The sequence below is a fragment of the Eubalaena glacialis genome, chromosome 14 (assembly GCF_028564815.1).
Source record: "Eubalaena glacialis isolate mEubGla1 chromosome 14, mEubGla1.1.hap2.+ XY, whole genome shotgun sequence".
Lineage (NCBI taxonomy): Eukaryota > Metazoa > Chordata > Mammalia > Artiodactyla > Balaenidae > Eubalaena > Eubalaena glacialis.
This window is the reverse complement of record NC_083729.1, coordinates 6,148,025-6,164,363: the sequence shown is the minus strand read 5'-3', so window position 1 is coordinate 6,164,363 and position 16,339 is coordinate 6,148,025. Positions and strand designations below refer to the sequence as shown.

Below are 16,339 nucleotides of genomic sequence, written 5' to 3'. Positions count from 1 at the left end.
CATGCCACATGCCCAGTGAAACAAAACCCAAATTTGAAAAGTATATCTCTGAATGTTAACTATAGTGTGGCTAGATAATATTTTATTTTTTGAAGTGAGCATGTGAATTCCAAGTATTTAAACCTTATTAAATTGGCCTGCAATTAATAGTGGCAGTTTTTTTATCAGAATATTTAAAAATTAATTTTAAACTTGTACATAGTAGGAATATTGACTTTTTGTAGCAAATTTTATTTACCTGGTTTTCTTGTTGAATGTATGGCCCATGATTTATTCTTTTAAGAGAAAGAATATAAAATTTGAGAGTACAATTTAAAAATTACCAAGCACATGTTAATGAAATGAAACTACTGTGTGTGTGTGTATGCGAGTGTTCCTTGCTTTGTGTTGCCGTAGAGGTGGTGTGTTCGAAGTCATGGGAAAGTAAGAGGAGTGACAAAAGTGCTGCCTGTTTTTATTACATATGTGTATTTGATGTTTTACTTTAAGCTCGTGTCCTTCATTCTGTTTTATTCCTTCCTTAAAGCCGTGTGACTCTGGGTTTAACAAACAGAGACAGGTACAGAAACTTTCAGTGAAATCTTACTCACTTTTCTTGTTTTAGACTATTAGAAGCAATCATTGGCAGCTTCATGCTGGGCTGTTTATAAATCTGTGCTCATTTCGGTGCCTTGGGTTTATTTTAATAGCTGCTTTCAGCCTTTGCATGGCTCTCATTTCTGGCTAATCAATTCTGTGCTTGTTTAATAAATTTACCAAAGATGATAACGTTTCAGAGTATAGCTTTAATCTACTTATAATATAAAATCATATACTTATATCAAAGTAATTTAAATCTGTCTTGTTATTAGCTTTACTTCGACCCGGAGGAATTCTGATTTGTATGTATTTTGACGTTTATATTTAACAGTTTAAACAAACTAACATCTTCTGCATTCAGTTTTCTGTATTAGAAGAAAAATTGTTTTAATAAATTGTGATGTATACTGAAGTGATCTTTTCTTGACTTGTAACAAGTAAATTTCAAGTAAGAATGCATGATAAACTTTAAAGTGTTACCATTCTTTGTATTGCCAAAGTAACGTAATTAGTTTCCTATTAAGAATTTACATATTGAGTTATTGAATATGCTTTTTCCTTATCACTTTTATACTCTTTCTCCTTCTTTTTATGAGAGTTCCATCTAAAGATCATTATTTTGGCTACTAAGATTCATTTGGTTTCAAAATAATTTTATTATATATGATTATTTTAGAAAAGACCTGGCAAGTAATCACTATTTCTCTTTTATTCAAAGAAGCATACTGTAATGTATTTTAATTTATTGATAATTTACCCCTTTTCTTGATAGAACCCAACTCACAAATAATTAATAGTCAGACTATAGCTTTGATGGAATTACAGGGATATCCATTGTGTCTTTTCTTATAGCTTCTCAAAGCCATTCAGAGATAATATATATTTTCTACAGAATCCCCAGTGAGGGACAAAATATGTTTTCAAGTGATAAAATGTAAAAGTTTTGAAGGATCATGAAAGTAAAATAATGTGGAGTTTTTTGTTTTAAAGGAAAAGGGTAGTATCTTTATTAATGTGTCTCCATTGCTGAATTCTCAGATTCCTTAAAGATACTCTTTAACATTTTACATTCCCGCCCCCCAACCCCATGCAGGCAGAGTTAATCTGTTCCATGTCTGTTATACTTGCCTTTTTTAGCACAATCAGAAATAGAGTTTTTTTGTGATTAAAAAATTTTTTTTACTTTAAAATAATTTTCGACTTCAAAGGTACAAAAATAACATTCCCTTAATGTTAACATCTTTCCTAACTGTAGTGTATTTCTCAAGAGTAGAAGTGAAAATTTGTACAATACTCTTAATACAGACTTTATTTGAATCTTACCAGTTTTTCCACTAATGTCATTTTTCTGGTCCAGGATCCAATCCGGTTGTATTTTGTTATTTCTCCTTAGAGTTCCCTAATCTGTGACAATTCCTCAGTCTTTCCTTGTCTCTTATGACCTTAAAACTTTTGCAGAGAACTGATCAGATATTTTGTAGACTGTCCTTCTATTTGGGTTTGTTTGCTGTTTCCTAATGATTAGAAGATTATACATCTTTGGCAAGAGACCCGCAGAAGTAATGCCGTGTGTCCTTCTCAGTGCATCATATTTGAGCATCTGTGAGGGCCTAAATCTTCCCACTGGTCATGCTAACCTCAGTCGTGTGGTTAAGGTGGCATCTGCCAGATTTCAACACTGTGAAGTTTTATTTTTCCCTTTGTAGTGAGTAAATATTTAGGGAGAGATGCTCTAAAACTCTGCAAATATCCTGTTTCTCCTCATACTTTTGCCCATTAACTTTAATGTCCACCAATGCATCTTGTGTACAGCCACTCTTGTGGTGTTTTTCCTGATGGTAATTTTCTGTTCCCTTCTTCTGCATTTATTAATTGGAATTCTATAAGTAAAAGCTGTCTCTTCTTCCTCATTTATTTACTTATTCAACTTTTTATTTATATCAGTATGGATTCATGGATAGTTTATTCTATGAATTATAATCCAGTATGATCATTATTTATTTTGGTGATCAAACTGTTTGTTTGTGATTTTTCTAATCAAGAAAATGTAAACAAGTGTAAATGTACCCAGAAAGAAGAGCTAGGTTGAGGAATAAAAACATATGAAAGACAGTATTAAAGATCATTTAAAAGATAAGTATTGTTCAGCAATAAAAAAGAATGAAGTACTGATCCATGCTATAACATGGGTGAACCTTGAAAACATACTAAGTGAAAGAAGCTAGTTAAAAAAGGTCACATATTGTGTGGTTCCATTTATATGAAATGTCCAAAATAGGCAAATCCACAGAGACAGTAGATTAGTGGTTGCTAGGGGATTGGGACTAGGTGTTGGAAGGGATAAAGAATGACTGCTAATGGTACAGGATTTCTTTTTAGGGATACGAAAATGTCCTAAAGTTGATTGTGGCGATGGTTTCACAACTATGTGAATATACTAAAAATCATTGTATTGTACACTTTTAATGGGAGAATTGTATGTGAATTATATCTCAAATAAACCTGTTTAAAAGAAAGAAAGAAAAACAAAACAAATATGGTTATTAAAAATTCATAGAAAGCAGTTTAAGTTTCCATAGTAGATACTGGATAATTAACACTATGAATATTGGCTATACTCATCCAGGCAGAAAATAGAACTATGTATAAAAATATGAAAACTAAATTCTGGAAATAACTAGTGTTTTGCTCTTAGTATTTTTGAAGTAATTGAACCTCAGACCATACAATATATGGCATATTTTAAATTTATATTGAATTGAAAACAAACTATAAATGTGTTTTGTGCAGTATATTCCAAGGCATTAATTTACAAATTTTTATGGGACTGTCTTATACTTGTAAACTTGCTAAGACTCCCTCTCATAAAATTACTGCCTCACTGTCTGTTCAATATGGTCTCATCTCCTAGCTGTATTTGTATTTATATGTAATATAGGTATATTTTGTTTATATACTATGTGTGTATATTTATTTATCAGTTCATAAATAGAGTATTATGTTATGCTTTCATGTTACAAATCATGTTTAACAGGTAGCTAACAGGCAGTTTTGGCTGTCATAGTCTACCTTGGTAATGATAAAAGAGGCAGTAGAAAATATAAGTTTACACATACTTGAGGATAGGATAAATTGTATTTATTTTAAGACTAGATTGACTGGTAAACAAGACAGGTCATTTGGAGCGTTTTCCTCTATACTAGTTGGTTTTTCTTCTCTTTATTTTGGTTATAGTTTCTATAAACTCTTTAAAAATAGACAGTTGCAACAAAGAAAATAGGAAGTTATAAGACCTGATAAGTTAGGGTTCCCATCCAAATCTACCACTAACTAGCTATTTATTCTGTGACTTTGAAGCCAGAACTTACCTCTCTGTAAGCCAGTGTGCACATCTGTAATTGAGGAGCTTCATATACAGTTGGCCACAGGCAAATACTTCTTTAGTACGTCACCATATTCAGAAAATGTTTTTCTTCTAAGTAAATACTAGATTTACTATTTTGACTTTTCTTTTAAATGAGAACAAATTTTAATGGATCATATTTACTTCCACATGTGTTAAGAAGTAATACTGTTGTTTCATATTTACATGATTATTGTATAGATTCTTCAGGGGAAGTTTTAGATCCCTTGGGTATAAAATACGGTCACGATCTGAAAACTTCAGAGAGTTAAGAGTCGTAGACTGTTAAGGTAGTCTGTAAAGACATTTAAAGCTGTTTGGTATAGGCACTTTTAAAATTATTTCATACGTTTACTTTTTGTATTTTTGTAATATAGGCATCAGTAATTCCCCCCATTCCTTTTCTTTTTTTAACCCCCTGTCCTTCTGATATTAAGGGCTACACCCTTCTCTCTTGAGGTTTGAAGTTAGGCTCTCTTGCAGTTGGCCTTGGCTTGGCTCGTGGAATGTTCTGTCTTCTTAGAAAAGTGGTTTTGATCAGGCTGTATCTGCTGTAATAAAAGATACTTCTTAAGGTATAACAGTAGCTAAATCTGTTCCCTAATGGCATTTCCCCATACTGCACACATTCACTGTCTTTACTTTAGTTTGAAAATGTATTGTTAATCAGAGTTCTTGTAGTGTAACGTCACAAGTTTCTCTGTGACATGACTGCGTATATCTGACATTAAATGCTATTCATACGTGTATTTTTCCACGACTTATCTAGGGATCAGGCCCAGCCTCAGGAACAATATCACTGAATTCAATGAATGTGGATGCGGTTTGTGAGAAGCTGAAACAAATAGAAGGGCTGGACCAGAGCATGCTGCCTCAGTATTGTGCGACCATCAAGAAGGTGACCAGCATGTTCCCCCGCTGACTCGAGACAGGGCTGAGGGCGCCAGTGGCGGCTTTGTATTTAGCTTCTCAAAGACGAGTTCTCTGTTGAAATGGGAAAGCTCTAGGTGGAAACAGGTTTCTTACTATTTGTATCCTAAAATTGCCCCTTTATCCCTTAGTTTAGAAAAGGATAAAAGAAAATAAAGTGTTGTATTACAACGTTCCTGTAAAATGATCTAATGTAAGGGAGAGTTCCCTGGTGGTCCAGTGGTTAGGCCATGGTGCTTTCACTGCCTGGGTTCCATCCCTGGTCAGGGAACTAATATCCCACAAGCCACGTGGCATGACCAAAAAAAAAAAAAAAAAAAAAAAATCTAATGTAAGTCAAAAATGCTTTGATGAGAAGTACAAAGCTCTAAAGGATTTCACATTAAGATTAAAAATAACTTATATTTCCAATATGCAACATAGAACATTTGAAGGCCTTTTCTTTTATGTTACATTTTCTTTAATTACAATATTTATTTGTGACTTAATAATTACCCAAGTAAACCATACTTGCTTCATTTTCCTCAAATTCTCACTTTCATGTCTTAGAGGACTTCTGATCATGTCCCGTTTGATAATACCTCAGAGGTTTGGGTTTGCAAGGCTAATGCATTTGAGGAAGTTTATTTCTTCCTAGATCTTTTCTTGCAATTCCAGTAACTACCACGAACCTGGGATTTTGAGGAGGCTTCCCATATACAAGGCTAACCCAGTCCCAGTTTTAATAGATACTTCCACTAAGTTATACTTTTTCTATCAGAGATACAGTGAAGGAGAACATTAACCACAAGCCTGTAATATTTACATACTTTAAAGATTGGCATCTAAAAAGTTTTTAAAAGAATTATGAGCATTCTTTCATGTGTCTGTTGGCAATCTGTATCTCTTCTTTGGAGAAATGTCTATTTAGGTCTTCTGCCCATTTTTGGATTGGGTTGTTTGTTTTTTTGTTATTGAGCTGCATGAGCTGCTTGTAAATCTTGGAGATTAATCCTTTGTCCGTTGCTTCATTTGCAAATATTTTCTCCCATTCTGAGGGTTGTCTTTTGGTCTTGTTTATGGTTTCCTTTGCTGTGCAAAAGCTTTTAAGTTTCATTAGGTCCCATTTGTTTATTTGTGTTTTTATTTCCATTTCTCTAGGACCTGGGTCAAAAAGGATCTTGCTGTGACTTATGTCATACAGTGTTCTGCCTATGTTTTCCTCTAAGAGTTTGATAGTGTCTGGCCTTACACTTAGGTCTTTAATCCATTTTGAGTTTATTTTTGTGTATGGTGTTAGGGAGTGTTCTAATTTCATACTTTTACATGTACCTGTCCAATTTTCCCAGCACCACTTATTGAAGAGGCTGTCTTTTCTCCACTGTATATGCTTGCCTCCTTTATCAAAGATAAGGTGACCATATGTGCGTGGGCTTATCTCTGGGCTTTCTATCCTGTTCCATTGATCTATATTTCTGTTTTTGTGCCAGTACCAAACTGTCTTGATTACTGTAGCTTTGTAATATAGTCTGAAGTCAGGGAGCCTGATTCCTCCAGCTCCATTTTTCGTTCTCAAGATTGCTTTGGCTATTCGGGGTCTTTTGTGTTTCCATACAAATTGTGAAATTTTTTGTTCTAGTTCTGTGAAAAATGCCAGTGGTAGTTTGATAGGGATTGCATTGAATCTGTAGATTGCTTTGGGTAGCAGAGTCATTTTCACAATGTTGATTCTTCCAATCCAAGAACATGGTATATCTCTCCATCTATTTGTATCATCTTTAATTTCTTTCATCAGTGTCCTATAATTTTCTGCATACAGGTCTTTTGTCTCCTTAGGTAGGTTTATTCCTAGGTATTTTATTCTTTTTGTTGCAATGGTAAACGGGAGTGTTTTCTTAATTTCACTTTCAGATTTTTCATCATTAGTATACAGGAATGCAAGAGATTTCTGTGCATTAATTTTGTATCCTGCTACTTTACCAAATTCATTGATTAGCTCTAGTAGTTTTCTGGTAGCATCTTTTGGATTCTCTATGTATAGTATCATGTCATCTGCAAACAGTGACAGCTTTACTTCTTCTTTTCCGATTTGGATTCCTTTTATTTCTTTTTCGTCTCTGATTGCTGTGGCTAACACTTCCAAAACTATGTTGAATAATAGTGGTGAGAGTGGGCAACCTTGTCTTGTTCCTGATCTTAGTGGAAATGGTTTCAGTTTTTCACCATTGAGGACAATGTTGGCTGTGGGTTTGTCATATACGGCCTTTATTATGTTGAGGAAAGTTCCCTCTATGCCTACTTTCTGCAGGACTTTTATCATAAATGGGTGTTGAATTTTGTCGAAAGCTTTCTCTGCATCTATTGAGATGATCATATGGTTTTTCTCCTTCAATTTGTTAATATGATGTATCACGTTGATTGATTTGCGTATATTGAAGAATCCTTGCATTCCTGGAATAAACCCCACTTGATCATGGTGTATGATCCTTTTAATGTGCTGTTGGATTCTGTTTGCTAGTATTTTGTTGAGGATTTTTGCATCTATGTTCATCAGTGATATTGGCCTGTAGTTTTCTTTCTTTGTGACATCTTTGCCTGGTTTTGGTATCAGGGTGATGGTGGCCTCGTAGAATGAGTTGGGGAGTGTTCCTCCCTCTGCAATATTTTGGAAGAGTTTGAGAAGGATAGGTGTTAGCTCTTCTCTAAATGTTTGATAGAATTCGCCTGTGAAGCCATCTGGTCCTGGGCTTTTGTGTGTTGGAAGATTTTTAATCACATTTTCAATTTCAGTGCTTGTGATTGGTCTGTTCATATTTTCTATTTCTTCCTGGTTCAGTCTCGGCAGGTTGTGCATTTCTAAGAATCTGTCCATTTCTTCCAGGTTGTCCATTTTATTAGCATAGAGTTGCTTGTAGTAATCTCTTATGATCGTTTGTATTTCTGCAGTGTCAGTGGTTACTTCTCCTTTTTCATTTCTAATTCTATTAATTTGAGTCTTCTCCTTTTTTCTCTTGATGAGTCTGGCTAATGGTTTATCAATTTTGTTTATCTTCTCAAAGAACCAGCTTTTAGTTTCATTGATTTTTGCTATTGTTTCCTTCATTTCTTTTTCATTTATTTCTGATCTGATCTTTATGATTTCTTTCCTTCTGCTTTATGATTTCTTTCCTTCTGTCATGTTTTATGATTAGAGGGAAAAAGCTAACAGTTTTGTTATTGCTCATGGCAGAATAGGTAGTTTTGGAAATAGTTGGAGGGTTAGCTCTTGGGTTGGTCCCTGAAGAATGATTTATTTTACTTGAGCGCCTAGGACGCTTGCAAGAGTATGGAGTGGCTTATGTTATTCAGATTCTACTTGTTTATTAATTATTACATGGGGTGATAACCTTCTTTAGGTCAATATTTTCTAGTCTCTAATATAAATGTACTTTTTGATCACTAGAAGTTCAGAATCTCTCACATTTTGTTTATCTTTGTATTTGTGTTTGTTTTTATTCAGGCAAACATAAATGGCCGTGTGTTAGCTCAGTGTAACATTGATGAACTGAAGAAGGAAATGAATATGAATTTTGGAGACTGGCATCTTTTTAGGAGCACAGTAAGATATTTTTAATATTTGTAGAATTATTTACAACATTTTATAAAACAAGTGCCAGTAAGTACTGGTCTAAACTGATATTTTCCTATATTTTAAAAAAAATATGTAAAAATTACATTTTACACTTATGTGTACAACTCTTGTATATCCTGTTATGTAGAATATACACAGCAGCACTTAGCAACATTTGCCTTTTGGGCATTTCACTTGGAAATCTGGGAGAGAGGCCACCTGCCAATTCTCCCTGCTTTCATTGACCAGGACACTCTCCTTGACCTCACTCAGTCAGGCTTCCCGAAGCCTCTAGGCCTCGACCTTGGTGTCTGTCCTCGTTGGGCCTGCATCGCCCAGTTGTAGGAAGAATCCTGCTAAGTCAGTTGAGAAAGAACCTCACCCTCAGTGTCTGATCACCCTCGCTATCCGATTACATTCCTCATCCCCCACCCCTCCTCCGCTCCCCGTGAGGTCCTAGACCCCAGGCCTGCCTCCAGAAGGAATCCTGTCAGGTCAATTCAACCAGAATCCACCCCCCCCCCCCGCCCACCCCTTACCCCTGATGCTTCCTCTTAGCAACTTTCCATCCACTCATCCGCGCCTCGTTCCTGGGCTGTAAATGCCCACGTGTCCACGCTGCCTTTGGAATTGAGCCCAGTTCTATCCTGAGGTCCATTTTCCCCCATTGCGATAGTTCCTGGTTAAAATCTGTTTTTACTGCTTTAGCTACTGTCCAGCTCTGGTTCTCTTTGACACACTCCAGTTGAATTTTGTTTTGTTCTTAAGTTAAATTTTAAATTAAAGTAGTAACACAGTGGTCAAATTAGAGTATAGTATATATGTGATGGTTGTTGTCATTACAGTTATCTGTCAGTATCTGTGGGTGGGTGGTTCCAGGACTCCCGTGGATACCAAAATCTTCAGGTGCTTAAGTCCCGTATATAAAATGGCATAGTAATATTTGCATACTACACACATCCTCCTGTATACTTTAAATCACCTCTAGATTACTTATGATGCCTCATACAATGTAAATGCTGTGTAAATAGTTGCCAGTGTGTGGCAAATTCAAGTGTTGATTTTTGGAACTTTCTGGAATTTTTTTTTCCGTATATTTTCAATCTGTGATTGGTTGAATCTGCAGGTGCAAAACCACTAGATTCTGAGGGCCGACTGTACTTCTTTTAGTACAGATGATCCTTGAACAACTCAGAGATTAATCCACTGATAACAGAGTCAGCCCTCCGTATCCAAGGTTCCTCCGCATCTGCGGATTCAGCCTACCCTGGACCATGTAGAAAATACTGCCGTCTTCACTAGTGAAAAATATCTGCGTGTAAGCAGACCTGTGCAGTTCAAACCTGTGTTGTTCGAGGGTCAGTTGTATTATTAATATAGAAAGATAAGCAGATAAGGACAAATGTATTTGAAATTCACTTACAGGAAGTACGCTTTCTCATTTCCATTAGAGTAACTTTATGTTTAATTTTTAAGATAATTTCTAAAGCTTCTAAAATGTGATTTGTCAGTGCGGATACTGATGACTTTTTTTTCTCTCTCTCTTCAGGTACTAGAAATGAGAAATGCCGAAAACCAGGTGGTCCCTGAGGACCCACGTTTGCTGAGTGAAAACAGCAGCGCAGTCGCTCACGGTGAATCTGCGCTCCACTCGGCACACGAGCTGCCTCACACCGAGCTCTCCAGTCAGACTCCCTACACCCTGAACTTCAGCTTTGAGGAGCTCAACACACTCGGCCTGGATGAAGGGGCTCCACGTCACAGTAACCTAAGCTGGCAGGTATTTATTAAATGCCATTCTTCATATTACTGAAGAAGAGGGTGGTATTTAATTCTCCGAGATTATGTCGATGCGTCTGTATAGTCATTCAGAAAATCTTTAATGAGTCCCTGAGTGAAGAGGATGGAGGGAGGAGTCCCTGTTCTCCAGGAGCTGTGTTCTTCTGGAGAGGACAGTCAGTAAAACACAAAGAAGATAACATGATTTCAGAAATTGATAAGAATTGAGAAAATAATAAAATAGAGTCATGGCATCGAGGGTGAACAGGAACTGGCCTACTTAGGTGGTTAGCTGAGTTCATCTTTCACTTGCTGTTTCCTTGTTAAATTCAGTAATCATCGGCTAAAACACATCTTTATTGGATAACCTGCCGTGTTAGCCCTTTGAGCACCATAACCTGGTTTTTCAGTTCGTATGTTGCACACTGTTCATGGATATTCGTTTTCTTTTTATTATCTGATGTTAGATACGGGTGAGTTCTTTCTTTGGATGTTCTTAGAAGAGGGAGGAGAGGTGAGGCTCAGGAATAAAAACAAAAGTGAGAGAACGTGAGAAGGAGTAAGGGCTGGACAAGAAGAAAAATAAACTAGGAAAAAACCTAGAGCAGGGTACAGAACAGAGAGAAGACAAGCAAGGGAGGAAACGTAGTAAGTAGCTACCAAGAACTCTCTACTGAAACGGAGCCGTATTTAGAGAAAGGAGTACCTGTTAGGTCTACCATTTTTAAGGGTGTTGTGTTTGATTTGGTAGTAAAAATATTTTTTGGTCGTTATTATCTTTTCCTACGTACTATCAATCTTATTTCTTTAAGTTGAGAAGCCATTTTATTGTGTGTTAACTAAGATAAAAATTTCCTTGTTTTACGATAAGTCCGCCCTTGACCCTTTTATCTCCCTGTTTCAACAACAGTAATTCCTTTCTTTTCCCTGGAATTCCTTTTAACATTTCTTAAGAAATCCTCATCCTCTGCTTTTCCATACTTGGTATTTACCACCGTGACCTGGAAACTCTCACAGCCTTCCTATCAATGCAGCAGTTCTCAAACTTGTTTTAAATCTCAGAATCCTTTTACACTCTTAAAAATTATCGAAGTCCCCCAAAGAGCCTTCGTTTATGTAAGTTTTATCTGTCAGTATTTACTATATTAGAAATAAAAACTGAGAACCTTAAACCAATTATATGTTAACATAAATAACATTTTTATGAAAAATGACTATTTTCCAAAACAAAACATATTTACTGAAAATGATATTGTGTTACAAATCTCTGTAATGCCTGGCTTTGTAGAAGACAGCTAGATTCCCATGTCTGCTTCTGCATTGAATCTCCTGGGAGATCACACATGATGCCACCTCTGGAGACTCCACTGTACACTATTGTGAGAATGAGAGTGGAAAGGCAAAGGTCATCTTCATATTCTTAGGAAAATAGTTTAGACCTCGTGGATTCCCTGAGAAGGGGTCCACATACTGCATTTGAGAGTGAGGGCAGCACTGTCCTGAACTGGGTCTCAGGGAACCTTCTCAGGGAGCCTGGGTCATTTTCTCCCGGTGGAAGGAAGACTCTGCCTTATTTCTGCTTCGTTTCAACCTTTGCTTTTGCCCTTTCTTAAACTTCCTTGATTCTTTTTCTTCCATTTCCTTCCTCTTTTTCCTAATCTTTACTTTTTATTCCTCATGTTATTAACCTTTTCTGGGTCTAAAGCAATTCTCGTCCTAAAACTTCACATTGGAAATCAAACTTTTAAAAATATTTTATTTCTGTTTACTTGGACCTGACTGTTGACCTCAAGGCTTCCATTTTTGTTCATTTGGATCCTGTGTTTATCTTTTTATCTTTTCCATTGCACTTTATACTTTTCCTTTTAAAATCTGTTTTTTTCTTTTTTTTTTTTTTTTTTGCATTTTGAGTACATTTTTTTTCTCTGAATTGGAATTTGACAGAAACTTCATGTCGTGCAAGTTGAGAACGGTTCTATTTAACATACATTTAAAGACTTGAGTATTTTGTTTTTGAGATATATCTTAACTCTCATCTTCTTTCTCTTTTCTAAGGGGAACTTTTATATTTTATCAATGAAGGTGACTTTTTCCGTAAATAAATTTAAAAGTTTGAAATGATGAAAACAAGTCCTAAGGTTATTTGTTACTATAACCTTAAATTATACTTTTAAATATTAACAATAAACTAATTTTATTAAAATTTGTGTAAAGCTTTCTAATAACAGTAAAATTATTAATAAGTTCACAGCTTTTGTTAAGCTGTGTTATGCAGAATTCTTCTAAAAGAATTTGGTATTTTAAGGACTTTAAAAATTCTTATTGTCCATATATATTTATATATTTTTATATATATATATATATATATATATATATGTATATATAAAATTTCCTAAGCTGATGTTTCTTGTGCCTTTTTTTGGGTTTATTTGAATTCTTAAATTATTATTATTTTTTTGTCTTCACAGTCACAAACTCGCAGAACCCCAAGCCTATCGAGTCTCACTTCCCAGGATTCCAGTATTGAAATTTCAAAGCTTACTGATAAGGTGCAGGCTGAGTATAGAGATGCCTATAGAGAATATATTGCCCAGATGTCTCAGTTAGAAGGGGGCACGGGTTCCACAACAATGAGTGGCAGGTCTTCTCCACACAGCACGTATTATATGGGTCAGAGTTCATCCGGGGGCTCCATTCACTCTAATCTAGAACCAGAGAAAGGGAGGGATAGTGAACCAAAGCCAGATGATGGAAGGAAGTCATTTTTAATGAAGAGGGGAGATGTGATAGATTATTCCTCATCAGGAGTTTCCACTAACGATGCCTCACCCCTGGATCCTATCACTGAAGAAGATGAAAAATCTGATCAGTCAGGCAGCAAGCTTCTCCCAAGCAAGAAGTCCTCAGAAAGGTCAAGTCTCTTCCAGACAGATTTGAAGCTGAAGGGAGGTGGGCTGCGCTATCAGAAACTTCCAAGTGATGAAGATGAGTCTGGGACAGAAGAATCAGACAATACTCCACTGCTCAAAGATGACAGAGACAAAAAAGCTGAAGGGAAAGTAGAGAGAGTGTTGAAGTCTCCAGAACACAGTGCGGAGCCTATTAGAACCTTCATTAAGGCGAAAGAGTATTTATCAGACGCCCTCCTTGACAAAAAGGACTCATCTGATTCGGGAGTGAGGTCCAATGAGAGCTCTCCCAATCACTCCCTTCACAATGAAGCAGCTGATGACTCCCAGCTTGAAAAGGCAAATCTCATAGAGCTCGAAGATGACAGCCACAGTGGAAAACGGGGAATACCACATAGCTTGAGTGGCCTGCAAGACCCACTTGTAGCTCGGATGTCCATTTGTTCAGAAGACAAGAAAAGCCCTTCCGAATGCAGCTTGATAGCCAGCAGCCCTGAAGAAAACTGGCCAGCGTGCCACAAAGCCTACAATCTGAATCGCACACCCAGCACGGTGACTCTGAACAACAACAGTGCTCCAGCGAACAGAGCCAACCAGAATTCTGATGAAGTGGAGGGGATTAGGGAGACGCCCCAAGTCATTCTGAGGTCTGGTTCCAGTTCCCAGTCAACTGCCATTCAGAACGAAAATCTAAAAAGCATGACGCATAAGAGAAGCCAGCGTTCAAGTTATACGAGGCTCTCAAAAGATTCTTCAGAGCTGCATGCAGTAGCCGCTTCTGATAGTACAGGCTTTGGAGAAGAAAGAGAAAGCATTCTTTAAGAAAAACAAGCAAAAGTAGAATAGTGTTACTATAATCCCTGTGACAAGACTGACCTGAGTTTTATGGTGAATCCATCCACGCACATCACCTGTACATTTCACTCACAAATAATTAACGGATGAGAAGGTCTTTGGTAAAAGAGACATACACTATACAACAGAGGGAAGTATAAGGTAGCCTGGTTCATCTGTCAGCCCCTGTTGTCTTTGTACTTAGAAGCTTAAAAACCCAATATTGTTATTGCACCCTTCGTTGGCATATAACTGCAAGACAAGATCTGAGTATAAAGATAGGTCAGAAATAGTTTATTAAATATAAAGGGCTTAATTCGCCAACAAAAATTAAAAGCTAGAGACCCCTTTCGTAGAACATTCATTCATTAAATATTTGAGGGAAGGACATGATGTTAAATGAACCAGAAGCACATTTTGCTCTTAAGGGGTGAAAGATAAGAACTTACAGCTTATGGAATAACCTAGAGACTAAAGGTTAACGCTCTGTAAGTTGCGAACCGGTGTTCTTTATAATAGACAAATTTGCCTATCAAAGAGTTTTTAAATTTTAAGTAGAAAATATAAAGAGGGCTTTAAAAGTTGGTAAGAAAGTGAGTCAACAGTGCCCAAAGTAGAGCCCCAGTAACTGGGTCATTGTGAGCTGCTAGGGGAGTGGCCTGTGGAGAGGGGCCGATCACCTTCCTATGACCTGGATGCTCTTCTCTCCAGATCCCAGACCTGGCTTCAAGCACCATCCACCTGCCCGAGAACCCGCCCTGGTCTACTCTGTAACTCCTTTAAATTGTGTGCTCAGCTTTCTTTAGTGAGCAGAGCGATGAGAGGAAAAAAATGAATTCTTTCTCTGGGAGAATCAGGGAGACATGGATAATAATAGGCACTAAAAATCTTTATGGAATGGGAGACTGAGGACATAACTATAGCAGAAAGGTCAGTGACAGTTGACAAGTGACAAGGAAATATTTAGTTAGGGAAAACGAAATCACTGCCTTCTATACCAGGGCAGGGTTTATCTGCTTCACCTGTTCCTAAATCAGCATGTTAATTCTTGGGGAGGATCATAAGAAATACTTGTAGACAAAAGTTTAAAAACATGTAACAAAGCAAGAGTAAAAAGAAGATAAATCTGGGTGTGACTTTTCATTTACTGTTGGCAGAGTTAAGAGAATGATCACATTTAAGTATCGTGTGGACTAGACATTTACCCTGGCATCATGCATTGACATTTTTTTGGTCATTTTAACATAGCTTTCTTATGTAGAACAATTTTGGCAGTATGTCTTCAGTCGCAGATAAGATAGTAGGTGGTGAGATCGTAGACGAGCAGTTACCTAAATTTAGTGTTTACATTTTTGATGTTTTTCACTTACTGGATTTTTATTAATATGCTGAATAGTTTATCTACTTGACCAGTCGTTGCATTAAAAAGTTGCTCTTTTGGGTTTCATTGCCTTGATGTTTGAGTGTAATCTAACATTTTCATAAAGTGTTTATTTTGCATGACCTTAACAAATGTTTTAACCAATTAAAAAAGAAGGCAGGATGTTGTTGACATTGTATGTTGAAATGTTAACATTTTAGTACTTACAGTGTTTATTAGCCTGCAGTATTGTGTAATTAGTAATTATTTCAGGGGCGATACTTTGTTCCTTTTCAGGTGAGTAGATGCAGCTTAATATCACTGTAGTGTATTCTTTATTCTGTTTGTAAAGTTAATACCAGAGTATTAAGTGTACAGATAGATTTAGAAAACAATAAAAAAAGTTGCATGCTATTCTGAGTCATGAATTTTTATTCACTATAGTGACGATGATTCACAATTCGATTAAAAATAAAAAAGTAATTTGTGTGTTTGTTTTGTCAGAGGTCTAAAGTTCATTAAAGATGTTCAGGTGCGTGTAGCAGTCGTGCAGCTGGCAGGAGTGTTCTGAGCTGCCCTCTCTAGTCTTTCCGAGAGAGCGTGGCTCAGTGCCTGAATGGTGCCTTTGTGAAGCATTAGTGCCCACGGCACAGCTCTGTACCGTGCATTTCTGTAACTACAAGAAGTAGGTTTTCCAGATCCTGGGAGGGTATCAATTTAATTGTTGTATGAACATTCTGGAAAAGTTTGCTTTCTCATAGTGTTTTAGAAATTGACAAACCAGATGGGTTATTGAGTCACACCATCATCCCTTTGAATCTGTGTGTCTATGTGTATGTGTATCTGTATCTATTTATAATCCATAGCTCAGCCTGACTCTCACATATGCAAAACTCTGCTTTAAGCTGGGTGAAAAGTGATAGAAAAGAGAATTGGTGCTCTAAATTTGCTAGTCC

The 16,339-nt window shown here is 36.6% G+C and overlaps 1 protein-coding gene across 7 annotated transcripts in view; it reads left to right on the top strand.

Annotated features, from left to right (window-relative positions):
• The window catches only part of KIDINS220 (kinase D interacting substrate 220), a 98,524-nt gene extending 82,774 nt beyond the window's left edge, over positions 1-15,750 (top strand). For 3 of the 7 annotated variants that reach the window (XM_061210490.1, XM_061210491.1, XM_061210489.1), the window contains exons 26-30: positions 527-559; positions 4,752-4,880; positions 8,391-8,489; positions 10,051-10,281; positions 12,749-15,749. In XM_061210490.1, the coding sequence (XP_061066473.1) occupies positions 527-559; positions 4,752-4,880; positions 8,391-8,489; positions 10,051-10,281; positions 12,749-14,011 (1,755 nt within the window). In that variant the 3' untranslated portion in view covers positions 14,012-15,749. Of the gene's footprint in view, positions 1-526; positions 560-4,751; positions 4,881-8,390; positions 8,490-10,050; positions 10,282-12,748 lie in introns of all 7 variants that reach the window. The other 4 variants (XM_061210495.1, XM_061210494.1, XM_061210493.1 and 1 more) reach the window with 2 other exon arrangements.
• Positions 15,751-16,339: the final 589 nt, after the last annotated feature.